This window comes from Falco peregrinus, chromosome 13 (genome assembly GCF_023634155.1).
Source record: "Falco peregrinus isolate bFalPer1 chromosome 13, bFalPer1.pri, whole genome shotgun sequence".
Classification (NCBI taxonomy): domain Eukaryota; kingdom Metazoa; phylum Chordata; class Aves; order Falconiformes; family Falconidae; genus Falco; species Falco peregrinus.
The window spans coordinates 13,377,867-13,398,538 of record NC_073733.1 but is presented as its reverse complement, the minus strand read 5'-3'; the positions used below and the strand labels follow the sequence as shown (position 1 = coordinate 13,398,538).

Here is a 20,672-nt window from a genome sequence, read left to right as displayed (position 1 = left end):
GGCACCCCGCGGGAGCGGGCGGTGGAGCCCACGGCCCCCGTGCGGCGGCGCTGCCCGCCGGGCCCCGGCCCCCGGCCCCCGGCCCCCCGCCCCCCCGGCCCCCCGCCCGCCCCCGGCCCGCCCCCGGCCCGCCCCCGGCCCGCCCCCGGCCCGCCCCCGGCCCGCCCCCGGCCCGCCCCCGGCCCGCCCCCGGCCCGCCCCCGGCCCGCCCCCGGCCCGCCCCCGGCCCGCCCCCGGCCCGCCCCCGGCCTCCTGGCTCCGCCCGGCGCCGCGCCGCCCCAGGCCGCCTCCGCTGCCGCTGCCACACGGGGCGGGGCGTGCGGGCCGGCGGTGCTGCTGGAGCCGGGGCCGTGCGGCGGGGCTGGGGCCGGGCCGCTGTGCTGGAGCCAGCGGAACCGGCTGCGGCTGCTGGCGGCGGCGGCGGAGCGGCGGCGGAGCGGCGGGATGACCCTCAAGTCGGGGCGCAGCGCCAGCGCCGGCAGCATGCGGACGGCGCTCTCCGACCTCTACCTGGAGCACCTCCTGCAGAACCGGGCCAAGCCCGAGGTGAGCGGCGGCCGGAGGGCAACGTCCCGGCCAGCCCCGGCCCCCCGCAGCGGCCGTCCCCCTCTGCCCCCCGGCCCCTTCCCCGCCGAGGCCGGGCAGGGGGCCCCGGCGCATCCCCCTCCCATCCCACGCCCCTTGTGCGCCCCGATCCCCGCGGGCCCGTAGCCCAGCGCGCTGCGCCCGGCTCAGGCCCGGCAGAGCCCCCGGGGCATCCCGTCCGTCCTGGACGACCCCTGCGGGGGCGGGAGGGGGGCGCCCAGGCACGTGCCCTGTATGTGGCCCGGCGGGTCCCGGGAGCGGGGCCCCTCCCCGGGGGCCGTGGGGTGCCTGGAGGAACGGTCCGCCGGTGCGGCTGGGCGGGGAAGAGGCAGGGTGCAGGGGAGGAAGGCTTCAGCATCCTGCCACCCAGGAGCTTGTGCTTGTTTTGCTGCAAAGTTGTAACTGGTCTGAACTGGAACTGCCTGTCACATGAGCTGATTCGGCTGCTGAGCAACCTCCTGGTCCACAGCGTGGGCTGGAGGGGTGGCGGTGGGTCCTGGCCTCTGCGAGGGGGGATGCAGCCAGCCCTTGGCACAGCTGCCCTGGGGCAAGGAGCGGAGCTGGGGGCTGTGTGCACCCCGCGCACCCCATCTCCAGCAGGAGAACAGGCTGCACCAGCCATCGCTGTCCTGCTGGGAGGGCTTCTTCCTCAGCTGGTCTCGTTTGGGGTAGCTTGGGTGCAACTGGAGCAAGGTCAGCAGTTCCCAGTGCAAACACCTGGTGCTTTTCTCCCACCAGAGGTTTTCAGCTTGGAACAGGAGTCCCTGATGGAGCTGTGGCACAGCGTGCCTGGCCTGGGGTTTCCCTGTGGCTGTGGGGAGCCTCTGGAGAGCGGCGAGGAAATTTCCCCGAGTGCTGACTTTGGCCCATCGTGTTGGACACTACAGCATCCAAAAGAGGCTTGTCAGATCTGTCCCACACCAATGGTTCATGCGCTTTTTATGGCGCCACCCCAGCAGAGTGCCTTAGAAAAATATAGAAGAAAGGCTTTTAAAGCGGCTGCTGAGAGGAGCTCTCCCATCCCTCTGCCTGCAGGATCCAGGCAGAGGGCCTGCCTGGCTGCAGGCAGAACAGGGACAAATTGACAATGGCAGAGGGCCATGGAGAACGTAGGAGCTGGCCTACAGCTCCCTGGCATTACAGTATATTTATTCTGGTATGGATAGAGAGAGATGGCAAACCGGGATCTGCCTGGGGCCTTTGAAGAGGAACTCTGTGGGGCTGGCACGCAACTGGGGTTACGTGTCCTGAGCTTGCCAGTTGCTCATGCGCCGATCCCCGTGTTGCATGTGTGCAGAGATGGTGCTGGCCCACGGAGGCTGTGGGCCCCTCTGTGGGACAGTAGGGACATCGCCAGCAGCTCTTGGGAGGAGTGCTGGGTCCAGCTGGGTGCTCCTTGGCTGGAGTCAAGCAGGGCGGCCGGGAGGTTTCTCTTCCCCATTTCCTCTGGCAGAGCCACGTGCTGGGAAGTGCTGTCCTGCATTCCTCCCATGGCGGCAGGACATGCAAACCCTCAGCACGTGGAAGCCATGCTATGGCTAGAAAACAGCCAAAGTGGAGGAAGCCGCTTGCCCTCTTCCCTTGAGCCCCACCACATGCCTGCATATCTTCTCTTTATCTCCCAACTGGCAAATACAGATTACCAAAGAGGTGTGGGCTTTTATTCCCAGCTGTGCACCTGGTTGGCAGGGTGACCTTGGGCATGCCCCCTTATCAGCCGTGACTCAGTTCCCCAACTGTAAAATGGGCAGCGCTTGTGACCTTTGGGAGTCTTGCTGAGAAAAGGAGGGTACTTCTGGAGAGAGCTGAGCCTGAGGGCGCAGAGGGGACGCTCTGCTTCCCTGGGAGCAGTGGTTCCTAGCGTTCAACCAGCACCAGAGCAGAGTAAGGCCACGGGTCCCCAGGGACCAAATCCTGAAATGACTGTGGGCACAACTAGTGGTGGAAAGCCAAGCAAAACTTCTGGCCTTGACCAAAATGAAGTGGGGAAGGCTGGTTCCAGCTTTTTAATCTCAAATGTGTTTTGCTACGTTCCAGTTTGTAACAGCTGCAGGGGAAAAAGTGTCTTGCAGGGCTTGTTCTGGAGGGTGGGGATGGAGCTGCTGGGCAGCTCCTCAAGATTTCAGTGTCATGGTTTTACTGACTCTCCCTTGGAGGTGACCGGTTTCAAAAACACATCTGGAAGGCTGCATCAGCCTTTCCTGGTGGAAAGATGGTGCCTCAGCAAAACTGACTGCGTTCCCTTGAAAATCTGGCCCTTCTCCATTGCAGCACTCCATGATGTGCAGTCAGTGCGAGGGCACACAGAGCTGGTGGCATCTTCTGGCTTCCACAACTGCTTGTATCTCGTCTATTTCTCGGTTCCCTCACTGCGACCTGTTGGTGTTGCCAGGCCTTTTCCCAGCGTCAGCAATGTAATTCTGTTTGATTAAATGTTTGGGTTTTTTTAAAAAAAACCACAAACACAAACCCCACAACAAACTGGATTGTATTTCTGGAAGGCTTCTTGGGTGAGGTTGCTCCTGTGGTTGTGCTGGCAGACCTGAGAAGGCAGTAGCCCCCAGCAGAAGGCTGGGATGAGTTACTTCTAAATGTCCACGTGGCTGTTGTTCCCCCAGCCTGATGGAGCAGCCTAAAAGCAACTTCCAAGCTCTTTTTTTTTTTTTTTTCTTCTTTTTGACTAGTTTGCTCTTTTTACACGTTGCTCTGTTTTTTAAGCTGTACTGAAAGCATGATGCACACATCTGCTGGACAGCGGGGAGGCAAGGTTGAAGCCCTAGAGGGATGGAGGAGAGGTTACTGGGCCAGGACATCCCTGCACTAAACAGTGCCTCATCGTCCCTGCACACACCCACAGTGATTATAATGTGAGGGGTGATGATTCCTGAAGGGAGCTGGGATTTTGTTGCTCGCTGTGGGCAGTGGAGCATGTCTCCCTGCCAGCTGAGAGGGTGATCCCAGGGGATCACGCTCCCTCCTTCCCTCCTGTATCTGGGCTGCTGTTCTTCAGGGGCCCAGTTGCCAAAGCCAGCGGTGTCTGACCTTTCTCCACATGCTTGCCAGGGAGCCGTGCTCTTCCAAGGTCACCCGATACTGAAGTCTCTTGGTTAGACCAGCAAGGAGAGTCCAGGAACCAAACCACCGAATGTGCCCTTTGCACTACAGTGCTGCTTTCCTCAAGTGCTGCTTCAGCCTTCTGCAAACAAGCTGCCCAGTTAATGTTTGATTTGCCTGGTGGTGTGCAGTCCAGCTGAGCCAGCACAGCAGCAGGAGAAACCCTGGCAGATGATGCTGACCCCGCCTGGGGACAGGATACCAAGCCCTGGGGTCCTCACCAAGGATTGCTCCAGGCTCGCCAAATTCCCTGTTGGCAAAGGCTGCCCAGGGAGCTGGCACCCTTCCCTCAGCCCTGGGATATGGGGCAGAAATCTGGAGTCTTGAGGAAAGCGCAGGCAGGGAGCTGGGGTGCACCTCTTCGACCCGTGGAGCTGGTGGCTCCTCTGCACATTGCCACCTGGAGCAGGATTTGTGCGTGAGGATTTGTACCCTCGCCAGCCAGCTGCAAGGCACCCGTAGGACTGCTGAGCCCCCACTGGGGCTGTCCCACCCTGCCCAGCTCCCAGCAGCCCTACTGCACAGCTCAGCCCCCCGCCTCCTTGCCCCATGTCTGCCCACCGCTGGCCCCAGCAGTGATCAAGCCCAGGGCTGTTCAGACCTGGCAGTGGCTGGTGGTCGTGGAGCCAGCTCTTAGCAGCACGCGCGTAAGTTTTCTGCGAAGCGATGCATAAGTAGCAGGGTCTGGCCCGCTACCAGCATGACCTGAAAGCCTCTTGAGGGCACAGGCTATGCCAGGCCAAACCAGCTGAGAGTGTGGCAGCTGCCAGGATTGTGCAGCGCAGGCGATGTGGCTGGCAGGCTCATGTGCATGGAGCATGGGAGCCACACACGTCTCCAGTCTCTGGCTTCTGGGTATCCAACACTGGTGCTGGAATCTGCCACCCCGTGGGTCCTCGTCCTCCTTGTGAGCCAGACATTTCCCCATCCCCATCCACCCAGTGCAATCAGCAAAAGCCCATGCCATCCCAGCCTGGCTCTGTTTGGCACAGGGAGCTGCCAGAGGACCCTGCTGGGTTCAGAGCTGTGACTGGTGGCTGTCCCCAGGCACAGCAGCAAGTCTCTGGTGACAAGGCTTGCTCTCTGGGAGTCACCAGGGTGACACTGGTGCTGTGTCAGCGTTGAGGGCTGGGTGATTTTCTCCAGCTCTCAGCAAAAAGCAAAGGTCAGGGCTGGGAGGCTCAGCTGGTGGGGATGGTGGAGATGGCAGGGGCGGGAACTCCTAGCCCCTGGAGCAGACTGTGCTGTGTCCTGGGTCATCGGGCTCAGCAGAGCCCGATGGTTTGAAGCCAGGGATTGCAGAGTGTAAGGGTTTCCCAAGGCGTGACCAAGATAAGTGTGATCTGTGCTGACTCAAACCACTTTATGGGCACTTTGGCCTTGGGCAGGGCTGGAGAAGTCCTTGTCCTCCTCTTCCTCCTCCCACCTCTCTCCTCAGGACAGCCAGCAGAATGGCGCAGCAGCAGCATGCCCAGCTGGGGCTGGCAAGCCAGGCTGGGGGGCTGCGAGTCGCTCTTCCTTCCACCCCACGAGTCCTTGGCCCAGGCGCTGCTCTGGGCTGAGATTCAGCTTCCTCCTTCGTTTGTGAGTCGTTGGCAGCCAGAGCCCACACAGTTGCCTTTTTCCTCTGAGGAGGAAGTCGGTTGGCTCTTTGAAGTAGTTGGCTTAAAAATAAATCACACATCTTCCCTGTCACTGCAGCACGGGCACTCAGCTCCCTGTGCCCTTCCTGCGGGCAATGCCCATGGCTCTATGCTGATCCGTCCCTCTCTGCCAGCACCAATCCTGCTGGCCTGGCTAGTCCTGGCTCTGCTGCCCCTGCCTTTGGCTCCCTCCCTGCTTTTGGCCATTGCACAAGGCTGGGCCACTGTCTCAGCTCAGCAGCACTCCAGCACATCCCTACCAAAGCTAATTTTCTTGTGGTTTAGTGCCATGGCTACACCCTACTAGCAAATGCTCTTCACCCCACTTGCACCTGCACAAACCTCCCGGCGGCGTGGCTGGATCTCACCCCTTGGCAGCACGGGGCTGCAGCCCCTTCTCCGTGCCGGATGTCTGCGGTGGGTGAGAGCAAGCCGGGGCGGCGGGATCAGGCTGCTGCTTCCCCAGCCACTGGCACAGGCCCAGCACTCAAGCCAGCTGCTGGCAGGTGGCATGCATGGGGAGAGCGTTGGCTCTGCCTGGCTGGGCATGGTGTGCCACCTCGCTGGTGCTGGGCTAAGGCTGGCGAGGACCTTGCTGGGTGCCCCTGCAGGTTTGCTGGCTGTGGCTCCCAGTCCGGGCGCTGCTGGGAGGGAGGGTGCCAAGCTGCAAACTGGGCAGCAAAGCCGGCAACCTGGTGTGGAGCGGGGCGGCCAGGAGGGTTTGCTTTGCCTTGCAGGCCAGCATGGGGATTTGAGCGTGCCAACAAGGCGGGCAGGGGCTGCAAATCAAAGCTGGCCTGGGTTTCGCTGGGCCAGCACCAATTTGGGAGAGACTCAAGGGAAGTCCACTGCGCTTGGCGGCCAAACTGGCACGTCTGCAAGCTGTGTGGAGATGTTGCCTGGCATGCCCAAGGGGTGTAACAGGACTGCACCAGGCTTTCTCAGACTGGGGGATGGCAGCTTGCTTCGCAGTGTCCCTGCTGTGTGGCAGGGTGGGTTTGGAGATCTCTGCCCAGGACCCTAGGTGTGCTCCACCTGCCCCGGTGCCAGCGTCTACTGAAGATGAAGAACAAAGGTTTCCCCGTGGCTGAAAGCCCCTGCTTGGCTTCCCAGTGCCAGCCAGCGTGAACTGGCCCATTGCTGGGAGCTGGGGAGGGAAATGGGGATTTTCTGGCTGACTTGGGGAGCACGTTGCCTTCAGTGCCTGGATGTGGACCTTGCTTTGCACTGTGCTGGTTGCTCATTGATGTAGATGAGGAAAGGTTGAACTTGCAAACTGAGCAAGAGCAGAGCCTGGCCCCAGTTCTCAGGGGTCAGTCCCAAACTGCTCCGTTCACTCAGTGAAGCTGTCCTGAGCTTTATGCTCTGCAACAAGCCAGCTGTGGGCCAAGTGCTGCTGCGACGCACCGTTAGTGTTTGGGACTTGTTGCTGCAGAAGACGATCAGCGGTGAACTCCTTTGGCTTCTGATACCGGTAGCCTTTCTGCAGTTTTCTTACCTCCTGTGTTTCCCAGGCTAGCTAACTGTAGATCAAGCCCGCAGTCACATCGTCAAGGGTGAAGCTCTCTTGCTCTTTCTTTTCTTGCTCTTGCTGTCCTCTCCTCCAGCCTGTCCTCCTGCTGTGCCCCAGGCACCCTAAGACGGTGGAGTCGCTCAGCCCCAGAGCAGGGAGCCAGCACTCCCTGGCCCCGTTCAGGTGGAGCCCCTAAACCCCAGTCTCTGTTTTGCCCCGACAGGCCGTCACTCAGCCCATGAATGCCATGACTGAGGACATTTACACCAACGGCTCAGCGGCTCTGGGCAGCCCCTCCCACAGCAATGGCCGTGAGGTGCGGAAGATACGCCTCGTCCAGTTTGAGAAGGTCACGGAGGAGCCCATGGTGAGAGTTGGCAAAATCCCAAAGCCTTGTGGCACCCAGGGGGGCGGAGGGGCAGGTAGAGCCTTGCCAACGGGCTGGCCTCAGGGGAAGCAGGAGATCGCTTGAGATGTCAGACATGGGAGGAAGGTGCTGGATCCTGCCTCCTGCCTGGGGACCTGGAGCGAGCCCCGTTAAAGAGCTGGGATGCTTGTGCCAAGAGGAGCTGCAGCAGGCCGGGCTGGCCAAGCAGGGGGCTTCCCCCTAGCCACTGTACAGCCCACCATGGACACAGGCCTGGAGAGGACTTTGCTGAGAGCATGGGAGCTCTCCCCTCCAGTGAGCAGTCATGGATTTTCCTGTCTTCCAGGGAATCACGCTGAAGCTCAATGACAAGCAGAGCTGCATGGTGGCCAGGATCTTCCACGGGGGCATGATTCACAGACAAGGTAACAAGGCCCGTGTAGAGGCAGTGTACGGATTCACATCTACAGCTGGTTTCTTTCCGTGCAGAGATAAGGCAGCCCCCAGCACTGCTGGCTTTCCCCTGTGACGAGGACATCTGTGTCCCTTCCTCCACTAGCAGTATGTCAGTAGCTCAGGGCTTGCTGGTCTCTCTGTGTGGTTGTCATGTTAATGCACTGGAGACTTTAGGGAGAAATAAAGGACTGGGGTAAGGGCTGTCCTGGAAAGGAACCAGAGACCATCTGTCTCCATCTCGTGATGGGGTCACTGTAACAAGAGATGGATCGTACCCCAGAGATTGCAGGGAAGCTCTTCCCGTTCCTAAAGTGCACAAGTGGGACAGACTTGCTGTGGGTTGGCTCTGCAGACCTAAAGAAGGTGCCAAAAGAAATAAATAGGTGCTGTTTTCTGGTTTTGGGTCTTGCCAAGGGGGCACGGAAATGAGATGTTCTGTGCTTAGAAGAAGGGGCCCCTTTTCCAGCCCTGGATCCAAGCGGGAAGTCTGAGCTTACCCCTGCCAAAATAACCCAGGAGCCATTCCAATAACACTACTGGAGCCTGATTTATAGCAGGGTATCTGAGGCTGTAATCTGGCTGAGTATATAAACTGAAACCACAGAAAGTCAAGAATGCTTGTGTGAAGGGCCCTGTAAGGAGGCTGTCATTTGACTTCAGGTGAGGTGCTTGGGTTTGGGTTTGGGTAAACTCTGAAACAGGTGCTTTGACCAGCCTAAAGCACGGAGGGACACACAGTGGAAAGCAACCCGATGACCTTCAGACTGGATAAAGTGTGTGTGTTGGATAGAGGGGGAAGAATCCATTCCCCTTGTGCTTTAGTCCCATGTGCTTAGGTGACATGCGTGGCTCCACAAGCATTGTCCAGGCAAACACAGCAGCGTCCAGGCCACAGCTTGCCCAGGGGGTCGGGAGGCTGGTGGAGCTGTGTAGTTTTGGTGAGCGGATCTTGTCCGGTGCTGCATTTTCATGTTTCTCCTGTTGCTGGCAGGCTCTCTTCACGTGGGTGATGAAATCATAGAAATCAATGGGCAGAGTGTGAGCAACCACTCGGTTGACCAGCTGCAGAAGATGCTGGTAGGTATCTGTGCTTGGCAAGGCAGTTCCCAGGAAGGACCACTTTGGCCTGCAGGTGTGCATGCTGGCTGAGCATTTATCCCTGCCTAGACGCTAGAGCCAACACACAGCCGCTTGCAGCAGTGTGATGTCGCAGGAGCCAGGGCCACCATGTCGGGGTGCTGTAATACAGCCAAGTGCCGGGTCTCTGTATGCAGCCTTGGTGGTCTGGCCTTGCTCTTTGTTTCTGCTCTTTGTTTCTGGCCTCCTGACAGCAGCTACAAAGGCTGTTGGCTGGGTCCCTGACATGTGCTGGTGTGTGTGGGGTTTGGAAACCACCTCTGCTTGCCAAGGCTGGTGTGCAGCTCCAGCCCAGTGGCTGGCTGCTCCTGCAGGTCACCTTGGGGCCATTTTCCTGCTGCTGAGGTCACGGTGTTCCTGCCAGGCCCTTGGTAGAGACAGCTTTGGACAGGGTCTCAGACCTGCCTTGGAGTCACACGCTGGGGTCATCCTGATTCGTGTCCAACACGTGGTCCTGCGGACACCCACCAGCAGCCTAAGCAGGAGGCCTGCCCCTGCTGCAGTGCCGTTGTCCTGCCTGGTGACAGGACATCCCTGCTCCAGACAGTGGGACCAAGGAAGATCTTGTCTTTGCCTCCTGAGAAAGGTGGTGGCCCAGGAGGCCCCTCCAAACCTCCAGATGTGGTTGTCCCCATGAGACCATGTCGGTCTTCTGAAGCATGTGGCGCAACAGTGCATCTGGCCTGTGGCAGGCAAGGGAATGCTGTGCCTGTAATGTCACCAGGAGGGCAGGAGTGAGAGGCCGGCATAGAGGGGACCTGGCAGAACCAGCCTCTCGTCCCGGGCTTCCCATGGGGGCAGCCAGGCCAGACAATACAGGTCTCCATGTTCGTTCTGGTGATGCTTAGCAGTGCCCACAGCCAGCCCCTTGTGGGGGTGCTGGTGTCCCCCCATGTGGATGGGACAAGTATGGCAAAGTTATGCTGCCATGGCGCTTAGCCCAGCCCCAACAGAGGTGTTTCTGACCAGGCTGTGGTGCCCCCCAGCCTCACAGCATGGCTGGGGCCCCCCAAGAGCCTTGCCTTTGTGGGTCCTGGCACTCAGCAGCTCCCCGCACAGGTTGCTGCTGTTGGGCTGCCTCCAGGTGCCGCCTCCTCCAACACTTCTTTCTCCCCTTTGTTCACTAGAAAGAAACCAAGGGGATGGTCTCAATAAAAGTCATTCCCAACCAACAAAGCCGCCTCCCTGCTCTCCAGGTAAGTGCAGCCTCCAGACCCGTGGGCTGTGCTGGGACATGGCTGTGGGGCCGGGTGGGACCAGAGCAAATGATGGGGAACCAGTGCTGGGGAGAGAACTGTGCTGAGCCAGGGGAAGGACGAGGGGATGGCTGCCTGGTCACCTTGTCTGAGCTGCTAGAGGGTGAAAAAGGCCTGTCCTGTGCTTACATTGCTGCAAACAAGCAGATTTCGGCCCTGTCTGGATGTCTTTACCCAGTGTGTATGTAGGAATGTGGGCCTGGGATGCCCAAGCCACAGCGGTATGTGTGTGTGTGTGGTGTTTGGTGATGGGAAAGCAGCAGCACGTGCACCCTAGGAAGCACAGAAGCTTCCTGCCACCTTCAGAACTGCAGCCATTAGAGCCACGTCCCCATGACAGGGCCACAGCAGCACCTTCAGGCGCAGCACTGGGCTCTCGCTGCTCCCCACTGTCACTGATGCCCGGTGCATCAGCTGCAAGGAGGGTGACGTCGGTCCGGATGCCACCAGCACGCTTGTGAGCAGTGACTGGGAGGAAGGAAGTGGTGGGGGAGAGGAAGGCAGCTCCTTGCACCTGCTGCCACTGCCAGGGTCGGGGTGATGTGCTGTGGCAGGGGGTGACACCTGCCTGGCTTTGCCTTTGAAGTCCTGCTGTAGCGAAAATACTTAGGATAGTAGGGAAGGCTGGCTCCTGTGCCAAGACGTCAGTGTGTAGTGGCTGGGATGCTGTCCTGTCTCTGGGTGCAGGAGCCAATGCCACCGCGGTGCCCCCTGTCATGGACAGGCAGGAGTGGGAAAGCAGCTCAGAGGCAGAGGAGGTGGGGGCTGGATTGTGCTGGAATGTCCCGGAGGAGTCCATGTCACCCTTTTTCCTTACCCAGAGAAGCTGAAGTCTCTGAACGTGGTGACAAGTGAAAACTTTCTCTGTTTCTTGCTCAGCCCAGGCTGTTCCCATCCCAGCTCAACCAGCCTTGCCTGCGTTTATTAAACACGGGCCCGTGTCTGCCCTCCCCTGCTGTCCCTCTGCCCTCATCCAGCTCAGTGGCAGGGGAGAGGTTACCTCTGGCAAACAGAACACGGTTGCTGGCTCACACGAGGCTGGCTGCGGGCTCAGGGAAGAACACGGGGACAAACTCCTTCCCAACAACAGCTGTCCTCCCATTGCTGTGTCCAGGGTTGCCTGCATCTCTGCTTGTTGCGGTCCAGTGCCAAGCGTGGACTTGTGATTATGTTTCAACTCCTGGATCCACATGACCACCTCCATCAGGGCCTGGCAGGCAGGGTGGTGCAGGTCCTGGCATCACGATGCCCCCTGTGCCCTGGCTTGCCCCGCAGCCTGGCAGCCAGCCACGCTGAGGCCACCTGAGTGTCTCTTGGTGCAGGTCTGCTTGGGAGGATCCTAATGAGAAGCGCTGAGCACTCGGGGCTCTTAAGGTCATCTCCAACCTGTTCCCAGGCACAAACCACGGGTTTTTGATTTTAAAGACTATGGCTTCTCGTGCTGGAGCCTGCTCAGTACCTGAGCTTCCATGCCTAGAGAGGGGGCTGGCACAGGCAGGCAGGTAGCTTGCATTAGGAGCTGGCCCTTTGCAGTCCGCGGGTGATGGCCAGAGCTGTCTGATGCTAATTGGTGTGTGGGAGTCTTTCCAAAAGTGACCTGGCTGTGCCTGGCTTGGGGTACCAGGGCTGTGGGAGCACAGGGCTCCAGGAAGGTGGCTGGGCAGCGCTTGCTCTGTGTCCCGTGTGTGTTTGTGTTGACGACCTGCTTCCCTGTGCCAAAAGAGTGCTTTCAGAGCAAGCATCAGCCCTCATCCTGAAGGGAGATTCCGCTCTTCTTTGTCTTCCATTGTGAGAGATCTCATGTCCCAGCTTGATCCATGTGCTCTGCTTTTCTGTCAGTGAAAGGGAACCATGTGTGTGTCCTGCTGGCCCTGTGCCTCCAGCAGCACTGCTGAAGGAGGTCATACTGTAGGAAGCTTTTAATGTGGAAAAAGTACAGCATGGTCTACCCTACCCAGGGAAAGATGACTTTCCAGGCTCTGCCTATCATGTCTGAGGACAGAGCATAGACATCACCCTATGTTAATCCCTTTGCCCTCTTGCTACATACTGCATTTCTGGGATAAATAACTTGATAGGGTTGTGCTGAGGGAAAGCCTGCGTTAGCATCAGGCTGGGTCTGATAGTGCTGCTTCCCTGTAAAAGGAACTCCTGCTGGTGGCACGGCTGCTGGGCAGCCCCAGGCACACTGCCGGCTCGGGGCTAACTGCCCTCCTGAGTGACCCCAGAAGTCTCAAACAATAGGGAGCATCCGTGACTTGTGGGAGAGCCTGCAAGACTGCACCGTGACTGGGGGGGGTCCCAGCAGCCTCAGGCCCACAAGACAAAAAGAAGCCAGGAGGGGAACAAGGGCATTGCGAGGTCTGTGCTTGGCTACAGACTTCGTTCTCTAAAGCCTGCCTTCTGCTGCCCATCCTCCCTACCCTGCTTTGGCTTTGCCCCAGTGTTAGTCCTGACCTTGCCAGGTGCGCTGGCCAGAGGCAAACTGCAGCTGCAGCAGCGTTTCAGATGAGAAACTGTTCATCCAGGCAGCAAGAGCAAGCAGCAGTACAGAAAACACTGGGTGCACATGCGTGGTCTGCCCCACCTCCCAGGGGTAGGTGACTCTCATCCATCCTGTTGCTCTCTGATGGTTTGTTCTTCCTGAACAGCCTTCCTGGAAAACAAGGTCCATGTGCACAAGCCGCATGCCATTTCTCTCCTGACCTTACAAAGATGCTCGGTGCAGCGAGAGCTCAGGGGCGCCTGGCTGCCTGCAGGCTTCAGGAGGGCTGGCAGCAGAGTGGGCTGCCCCAGTGGCACTGCAGACTCCCTCCCAAAGAGCTGAGGGAGCAGAAGGGACAGGGAAAGGCCACTTTCTCATACCTTCCTGGTCTCCAGGGCTTCCCCGGCCCCAGGAGGGTAGTGCAGTGGCCTGGGAAGCAGCAGCAGCAGGTTTCCAGTTGCAGTTATGATGAACGTGACATTGCAAGAGTAGCTGATAGAGGCCAGGACAGACCAAGGAAGGGACTGGATGTGACACTGCAGCCTTGGCTCCCTGAAGGCCCCGTGCCATGCAGGGGAGTACCCAGTGCTGGGGAGAGGCAGGGCACAGCCGCTGGGGATTGAGAGTGGCCTTCCCTGGGGTGCCCAGGACATGGGACTGCAGGGTGCACTGTGGCAATGGCTCCCCTCTGCTCACCCCACTGCAGACCCCAGTTGCTGTGCACTATGTTGGTCTGAGTGGTGGGACTCATCTCCAGCTGGCTCAGCTCACCAGCACTGTGAAGCACCCAGGGGACCGTAGGGGGGCTAGATGTCAGGGTTCAGGCACCAGCTGTGGGGCTTGCAGGCCTGCCTAGAGGCAGCAGCTGCTTCACTGGCATCTCAAAGATGCCAACCTCCTCCCTCCCTCCCCCGTCAGCATGTCTCACTGCAGCTCCATGCCCAAGAGCTTCCCCCAAGACTTTCTTCATCTCCTTTCTCCCTGCCCTGGCCTTGAGGGGCCTGGAAAGCAGCAGGGGCTGGGGTCCCTCCTGAACCAGGGACCTTGTGCCTCACTGCCGGGGGATGCGATGTGGGGCCGGGAGCTGGACATTACCAAGCTCAGCCAGCCTGCGTGGCCATGCTGACTCCAGCCTGCTCTCTCTTTTGCAGATGTTCATGAGGGCACAGTTTGACTACGACCCAAAAAAAGACAACCTTATCCCCTGCAAGGAAGCAGGGCTCAAGTTTCAGATTGGTGACGTGATTCAAATCATAAACAAGGATGACAGCAACTGGTGGCAGGGCCGGGTGGAGGGTTCCTGCACAGAGTCGGCGGGACTCATCCCTTCTCCAGAGCTGCAGGAGTGGTAGGTCCCGGGATTTGACCAGAAGGGCTGGATCTGGGAGTGGAGGCGGGAACAGTGACCACATGCTACCAGGAGTGTGACCGTGTTGGGTAACACCAACATCACTGCTGGGAAAAGGAGGCAGATGTCCCCTTCATCTGCCGCAGGGTGAGCCTTTACCTGTCCCAGTAGCTACCCTGCTGCTCTTGCCCTTGCATGTCTGAGGGACAATTCCACTGCTCCCCAGGGCTTGGGGTGACAGCTGGACCATGGTGGGTGGTGTCCTCCTCTCTCGGCAGGCGTGTGGCGAGTGTCACCCAGTCCAGTCAGAGCGAATCCCCAAGCTGTAGCCCTTTTGGGAAGAAGAAGAAGTGCAAAGATAAATACCTGGCCAAGCACAGCTCAAGTAAGTGTGAGCAGCGCAGTGGGCTCCAGCCCCAGCCCCGGCCATCACTCCTGCCTCTGGGCAGGGGCAGGTCTGCCCTCCATGGGAGTCAAGACCAAACGGCCCAGCTGCGTTGGCGGCGGGACCTTGGGCAGATACCCACAGCTGTCAGCCTGAGTCCCTCCTCCGAAGTCCTCCTGCCCCTCGGGTGGCCACAGCCGTGCCCCTGTGCAGCTCTGTAGTGCACAAGGCTGGGGCTGGCTCACATGGGAGCCAGGCACCAAGTTCCTGTGCTCTCCGGTGGTGACAATCTCCAGCACTCCCGGCCCTGAGCTCCCTGGGCGGTCAGCCTCCCGGGCCTCAACCCCACGGGCTGTCGGGTATAGGGCAGGCGGCGCTGGCTCAGCAGCTGGGGAGCAGCCCCGACCGCTTCCCACAGCTGCCAAGCCATGGCCCTGGTGGGGCAGGGAGCTTGCCCCTCAGCCTCCCGCTGCAAACACCCCGTGCTAAGCATGGCCATGCCCTGGGCCGGCAAAGGCAGGTGCCTGAGGACACGCTGGCTCGTAGCCCGGCCTGCAGCTCCAATCAGTAACAAACAAAGCTGTAAATCAGAAAGTTAAATAAAGCTCCCCTAGCAGCAAGCTCCCCGCAGCGTCCTGCTGCTTCCCCACCCAGCTCCCAGGTCCTGCTGTCCTGAGCAGAAATACTGAGCGAGAGCAGCCCTGGCTCCTTCAGCAGCCGGGGGTCCAGCTCCCCAGCACCCCCTCCACACCTCATACGCTACTGGCTGCTGCCCTTTTCCCCAAGCAGCTAAAGAGGAATGAGCTCCCAGCCCAGCCTTGATCGCTCCCCCCATTTGGCCCGAGGACCTGGCTTTGGTCTGACACGCATGCAGTCCTGCTGCCGCTGCTGTGGCTGAGCCGGCTCTGACCACTCACTGTCTTGTTTCTCCTCTGTCCCAGTTTTTGACCAGCTGGATGTGGTTTCCTATGAGGAGGTGGTGAGGCTGCCTGCCTTCAAGAGGAAGACTCTGGTGCTCATTGGTAGGTCCTGCCCCAGGCATCCTCCACAGCACAGGGGCCGTGTGTGACAGGTTCCAGGGGGAACCCGGACTGGACAGGGGCTGGGCAGCGCTGCTCTTCAAACCCTAGTAAGCTCTGGGGAGCTTTTCTTCTGCCTGCAGTGGTCACCAAGCAGGCTGACCTCCTCCATGCAGCATTGTGCATGGTCTGGCACCTGCACTGCAATGCTGAGGTAGGCTTAATTCAGGAGTTTCCAGCTCCTAAGTATCTTTATGGGTAATTTTTATGAAAAACAGCTGTGGTCTGCACAGCTGCACCAAACACTCCCATGCTGTGTGTGCTGAAAATTTGTTGGCAGACCCCACAGGCATGGGCAATCCAGCCACTGCTCAGCAGACACTGGTCCTGTCTCCAGTTAAGGCAAGGAGAACTTCTTCCAGGGCTGGAAGACACCAAAGACCAGCTCAGAAAGCAGATCCTGGACAAGGCCCCAGGAACTCTGTACCTTTCCTCAGACCCAGAGCTGTGGAGGGACCCCAGCATCTCTTGCCAGGCTTCTCTGAGCCCAGCTCCAGCATCCATCCCTCCTTCTCTGCAGGGGCCAGCGGTGTGGGGCGTAGCCACATCAAGAATGCTCTGCTCAGCAACAACCCGGAGAAGTTCATGTACCCACCCCCATGTAAGTACCCAGCTAGGGTGAAGGGCACAGCACACGATGCATTTCCTCTCACCTCCTTGAGCCAGGACCTTCTGACGGCAGATGGGATGTGGGGAGATGTTCCTCCAGCACCACCAAGCCCGTGGTGTCAAAGGCCACCATGCAGGGCACTGTAGGGCCTCCCTGCCTGCTGTCCCACAGGCTGAACCTACCCACAGATGGCTGCAGGGCTGCTACCACCTGCATTGCAGAGATCGCTTTTCACATCCCAGTGGCTTTCCTTGGCCTGGCTGAGTTCCTTACTTGTCCCAAGCAGGAAGGAGTTGAAAGAGGATGAGTACAGCCTAGTCTTGAGGCATACAAGGTCTCCATGCCCTAGCCCTATGCTCAAAAAGGGAAGGCAAGATGCTCAGGTCACCCAAAGGAGAGGCTGCCCATGCTGCTCTGTTCCCCAGTCCTTCTGGGGGCTGGTACTCACCATCTCCCTCCATCCCCAGACACCACACGCCCCCCGAAGAAGAATGAAGTGGACGGGAAGGACTACTACTTTGTCTCCACGGAGAAGATGACCCAGGACATCTCAGCCAACGAGTTCCTGGAGTTTGGAAGCTACCAGGGGAACATGTTTGGCACCAAGTTTGAAACAGTGCACAAGATCCACCAGCAGGACAAAGTCGCTATTTTGGACATCGAGCCCCAGGTAGGGAGCAGGGAAAGGAGGGGGCAGGACAGGGGCTGCCACAGACTGAGCTACCTGTGTGCTGGCTGTGACTGTCCCCGTCTTCCCCAGAGCACTGCCCACCTGCCCGTCCCAAAGAAAAAAGCCAGGGAGTGCTGGGTGGCATTTCTGTTCCCAAGACGTGGGTGCGGTGAGGGTACTCCCCATCACGGCCAGGGCCAGGCTGCTGTGGGAGTGGGGGTGCTGGGCCAGCATGGGCCTCACGTGGGGTCTGTTTCCTTTCTCCATCACCACGTGTATGGGTGCTGCTTTGCAAAGTAGTGGTTGTATCCAGTAGCCAGCTCAGAGCAGGGCTGCAGATGCCCCCATGTCCTCCCCTATGAGGTGGAGGGGAAGCCGTGCCGGGACCCCTGCTCCAGCGTCAGCTAACTGCCCCCATACCACCCAACTGTCCCCAGGCTTGGGAGCCCACCCGGAGAGCCCATTGCCCCAGACTAGGGGTGGCCCCTTTAGCCCACCACTGCATCATGGGCACCATCGTCCCCTGGCTGGGGGGCAGCATGGGGTAGTGGGGGACAGGAGCCAGCCGCCTGCACTGACTCCAGCCCTGAGGCCTGGCCACGCTCTGGTAACTACACCTCTCTCTCCACAGACCCTGAAGATTGTCCGCACGGCCGAGCTCTCCCCGTTCATAGTCTTCATTGCCCCAACAGACAAGGCAGAGCAGGTGGGTGGCAGGGCAAGGCTGAGTCTCCCTCCAGCTGCACTTGCCTGCCCACGGCAAGAGGGCAAGGAGACTGCTGCCGCAGCCTAGGGCACTCCCCCCTGCTCTACATCAGCTTCTTCTGTCCTGCATTTATTTTTGTGGTCCAGGAGAGCAGGGCAACTTCCTTAGCTCAGGCCTGAGAAACAGAAATTGGTGATTCCTGCAGCCATAGACTCTCTCCCAGATTGCCACCCCCCACCAACCATCATCCCTGCAGCATAATCAGCCGCTACTATGTAGTGGGGTGAGTGGGGTGTACAGCCCAGCACCCAGGGCCATCTCCAGCTGCAGCAGCACTGCAGAGCAGGTATCCTGCCATCAGCTATACAAACAGGACACACAAACAGCAGCTCCATTCATTTTTTGCCTCATTAAGATGCTCACCCAAAATTAGGATGAAAGCAGCACTGATGCCTCAGTTAACTCACATAGTGCCAAGCACAAGCCACATGCTCCCCTGACAACTAACCTCTGTGGGGAGGTGGGAAGTGAGGGGAGAACAAGGAAACCCACAGAGGTCCAGTGCAGGTGGCCTTCCCTGGACTCATGGCCAGCCAAGGCCACCTCTCCCACCCTATTTTTAATAGGCTCTCAGGGTTTGTAAAGCTTAAGGTACAGACAGTTTCCAGTAAGGATATTTACGCAGCCTCCAGATCAAGCATTGCACAGGCATTAACCTGCAGAGGATTGTAAAGCCAGGTGCAGCAGGCTGGTGGGGGAAAAGAGGGGGCCAAGTGTCAGGGCAGAAAGAGCAGGTGGGCAGCAAGCATGGGACATGGGCAGCAAGCATGGGCAGCAAGCAAGGGACCCCCACCTCCCTGCCCCATCACCCCCTGCTGCCTCCAGACAGGAGTCAGTTCCTGCCGCAGTGGGCAGGGCCAGCCTTGCTGGTGCAAGCACTATATATAGCTAGTTGCTGCAGATCAGGTAACTGCTTACTAGAAGGGATGCAGCAGAGCCAAAATGTGACCCAGCAGAGCTCACATGACACAGGCAAACTGCTTACTGCTCTCCTGTCTTCACCAAGAGCTTCCAGGTGACACACAGCAGAGCTGCAGCAAGCGCAGCACCCCAAGCTTATCCCCCTGCCACCCCTGCACAGAAGCAGGGAGCCACCTGCACTTCAAGCTCCATTAGGGAGATAGGTGGAAACCGGTCTGGACTTTGCTGTTGAAGGCACAGCTGCCTGCAGGGACACGCTCCTGGGATACCCCAGCTAGCTGGGGAGCTGTGCATACTAGCTACCCCAGCAGGAGAGGGCAGGCAGCTTTTGCTTTTACTGTGAAAAAAGTAACTCTATCCCAGCCAAAACCAGTAGATGGAGGCTGGTCCAGCTCTGCCAGCCATCACTGTTCTGGTCAAAAGCATTTTAAAGATAAATATGAGACCAGGTAGATCTGGCCTCACTCTTAGCAGGTAACCTGATGCTCCCAGCATTGCAGAGAAGTCCAGCGAAATCCCAGAGACCCTCTCCCAAAGATGACACACCTCCTAGCTTGTCAGACAAGCTGCAGGGATGCTCTGTGCCGATACTTGGCAACTGCTTGAGTTGTTTTGGTGGTGGGAGGGAGTTTGCCTGTTGGGGTGGGCTGTGAAATTCCCCTCCTCCCCAGCCTCCTGAAGACACTCTCTTCATTTCTTGCAGTCAGAGGCTTTGCAGCAGCTCCGAAAGGATTCAGAGAGCATCCGGAGCAGATACGCACACTACTTTGACCTCTCACTGGTCAACAATGGGGTGGAAGAAAGCCTGCAACTGCTGCAGGAAGCCTTTGAGCAGGCCTGCAGCTCTCCTCAGTGGGTACCAGTCTCCTGGGTCTACTGAGGGGAAATCCAGTCCCAGCCGCTTCCCATCAACCATCCTGCAGCCATGGGGAGAAACCTACTCCTCAGCTTCCCCTGGTCCACACAGCCCAGCACAACTCCCTTCCTCTGCTGCTCCATGGACATGGTCTCAATTGGTTGACACATGCACAGGGTCTCCGGATCTCCTCTCCCTGGGGGAATATAGGACAGGGGTTGCCCAGGGGATGGCCACCTCCCAGAGCACTGCAATGCAGTGTGAAGTTAGAGGCTACAGTAGAGCCCAGGGCACCCCATTAGCTCAGAGCACAATTCTCCCCCTCACCGGGCAAGGGAAAGCAGTCAATCTTCTGGGAAGTCCAGCCGATCTTCTCTGAATCAGTCCCAAGGGAAACACAGAGCAGGGGTCTTCCAAGGCAGATCTCCCCCTGCCATCGCAGGAGTGCACACTGCACCACAAACACCTCGAAAGCCTGGCTGGTGTCCACAAGGCTTCATGCCTGATCCCACGAGAGCTCCTACATCCAAGGGTTTCCCCTCACAAATGAGAAAGAGCAGAATAAGGCAACCGTGGATTTGACAAAGGTGGCACAGAGCGTGCCACCTACAGGCAGGTCTCCACATTCTGAGGTTGGAGTTTTCTGATTCACTCTGTGCAATTCTTAATGTAAAAACTCACTGTATTTAAATTCTCACCGTGCAGCTTGGATTGTTACTGCCTGGCCAGAGAAACTCAGTAGCAGCTGAGGAAGTCCCATGGACCTAACCCCAGAGGGACAGTTCAATGGGTAAATTAGATCCAGCCACAACTATCTGTTGCATGCAGTAGAAATAGTGTCTCTACAAAGATCATCCAGGCATGCCTTTCCAGAGTAAGGTGTTTTGCACACTGTATGTGAACATAAAAGCCACCCACAAAGGGGTACCTCCTGCAGGAGTACACTTGACGCACAAACCCCACTATGATCATGTCCAGGAAGCACCGTGGCTCCTGGGCAAACCATAGCCATCATTTAGGTGAAAGAATCTCATTGTGTGTTCAGCAGTCAGCTAGCGGAAGGGGGTTAAGAAGTCTTGTGCAATTTTTTACAGATGCCAAAAATAAAATCTGTTGACGTGCAATAGGGACCTTTGTTCTGATCCACTGCAGGGAAACAATGAGCAGCAATAAATGTGTGCTGAAACACTGCTGTGACTGGTGTTTTACCTCTTGGGCTGAGCACTTGCTCACAGCTGGAGGTCTGTTCCCACCTCCCTGACCCCAGCATACTCGAGGTTAGGCAGGCCAGGACCAAACAGTCCCTCCAGCCACCATCAGACCTCTCCGCACACATCCATTTGGGTTTTGCCCAAATGGAAGGTGGCCCCTAAGCACCTGCAAAGTCCTGACCAGCAACAAAGGCCCCTCTAGTGATGGTCCATGTCAACAGGACCACTTCATTGCACCAGCAGCTTCTTCAGCAGAGTAGCACAAAGGCT

General features: G+C 58.5%; 1 protein-coding gene across 1 annotated transcript; it reads left to right on the top strand.

Moving 5' to 3' along the window:
- Window positions 1-307: 307 nt before the first annotated feature.
- MPP1 (MAGUK p55 scaffold protein 1) lies at window positions 308-20,381 on the top strand. The gene is made up of 12 exons (XM_055818349.1): window positions 308-546; window positions 7,079-7,222; window positions 7,569-7,647; window positions 8,670-8,755; window positions 9,943-10,011; window positions 13,708-13,904; window positions 14,183-14,289; window positions 15,231-15,311; window positions 15,889-15,969; window positions 16,446-16,648; window positions 17,280-17,354; window positions 19,039-20,381. Exons 1-12 carry the CDS (start codon window positions 445-447, stop codon window positions 19,213-19,215), a joined length of 1,401 nt encoding a protein of 466 aa, XP_055674324.1. The 5' UTR covers window positions 308-444; the 3' UTR covers window positions 19,216-20,381.
- Window positions 20,382-20,672: the final 291 nt, after the last annotated feature.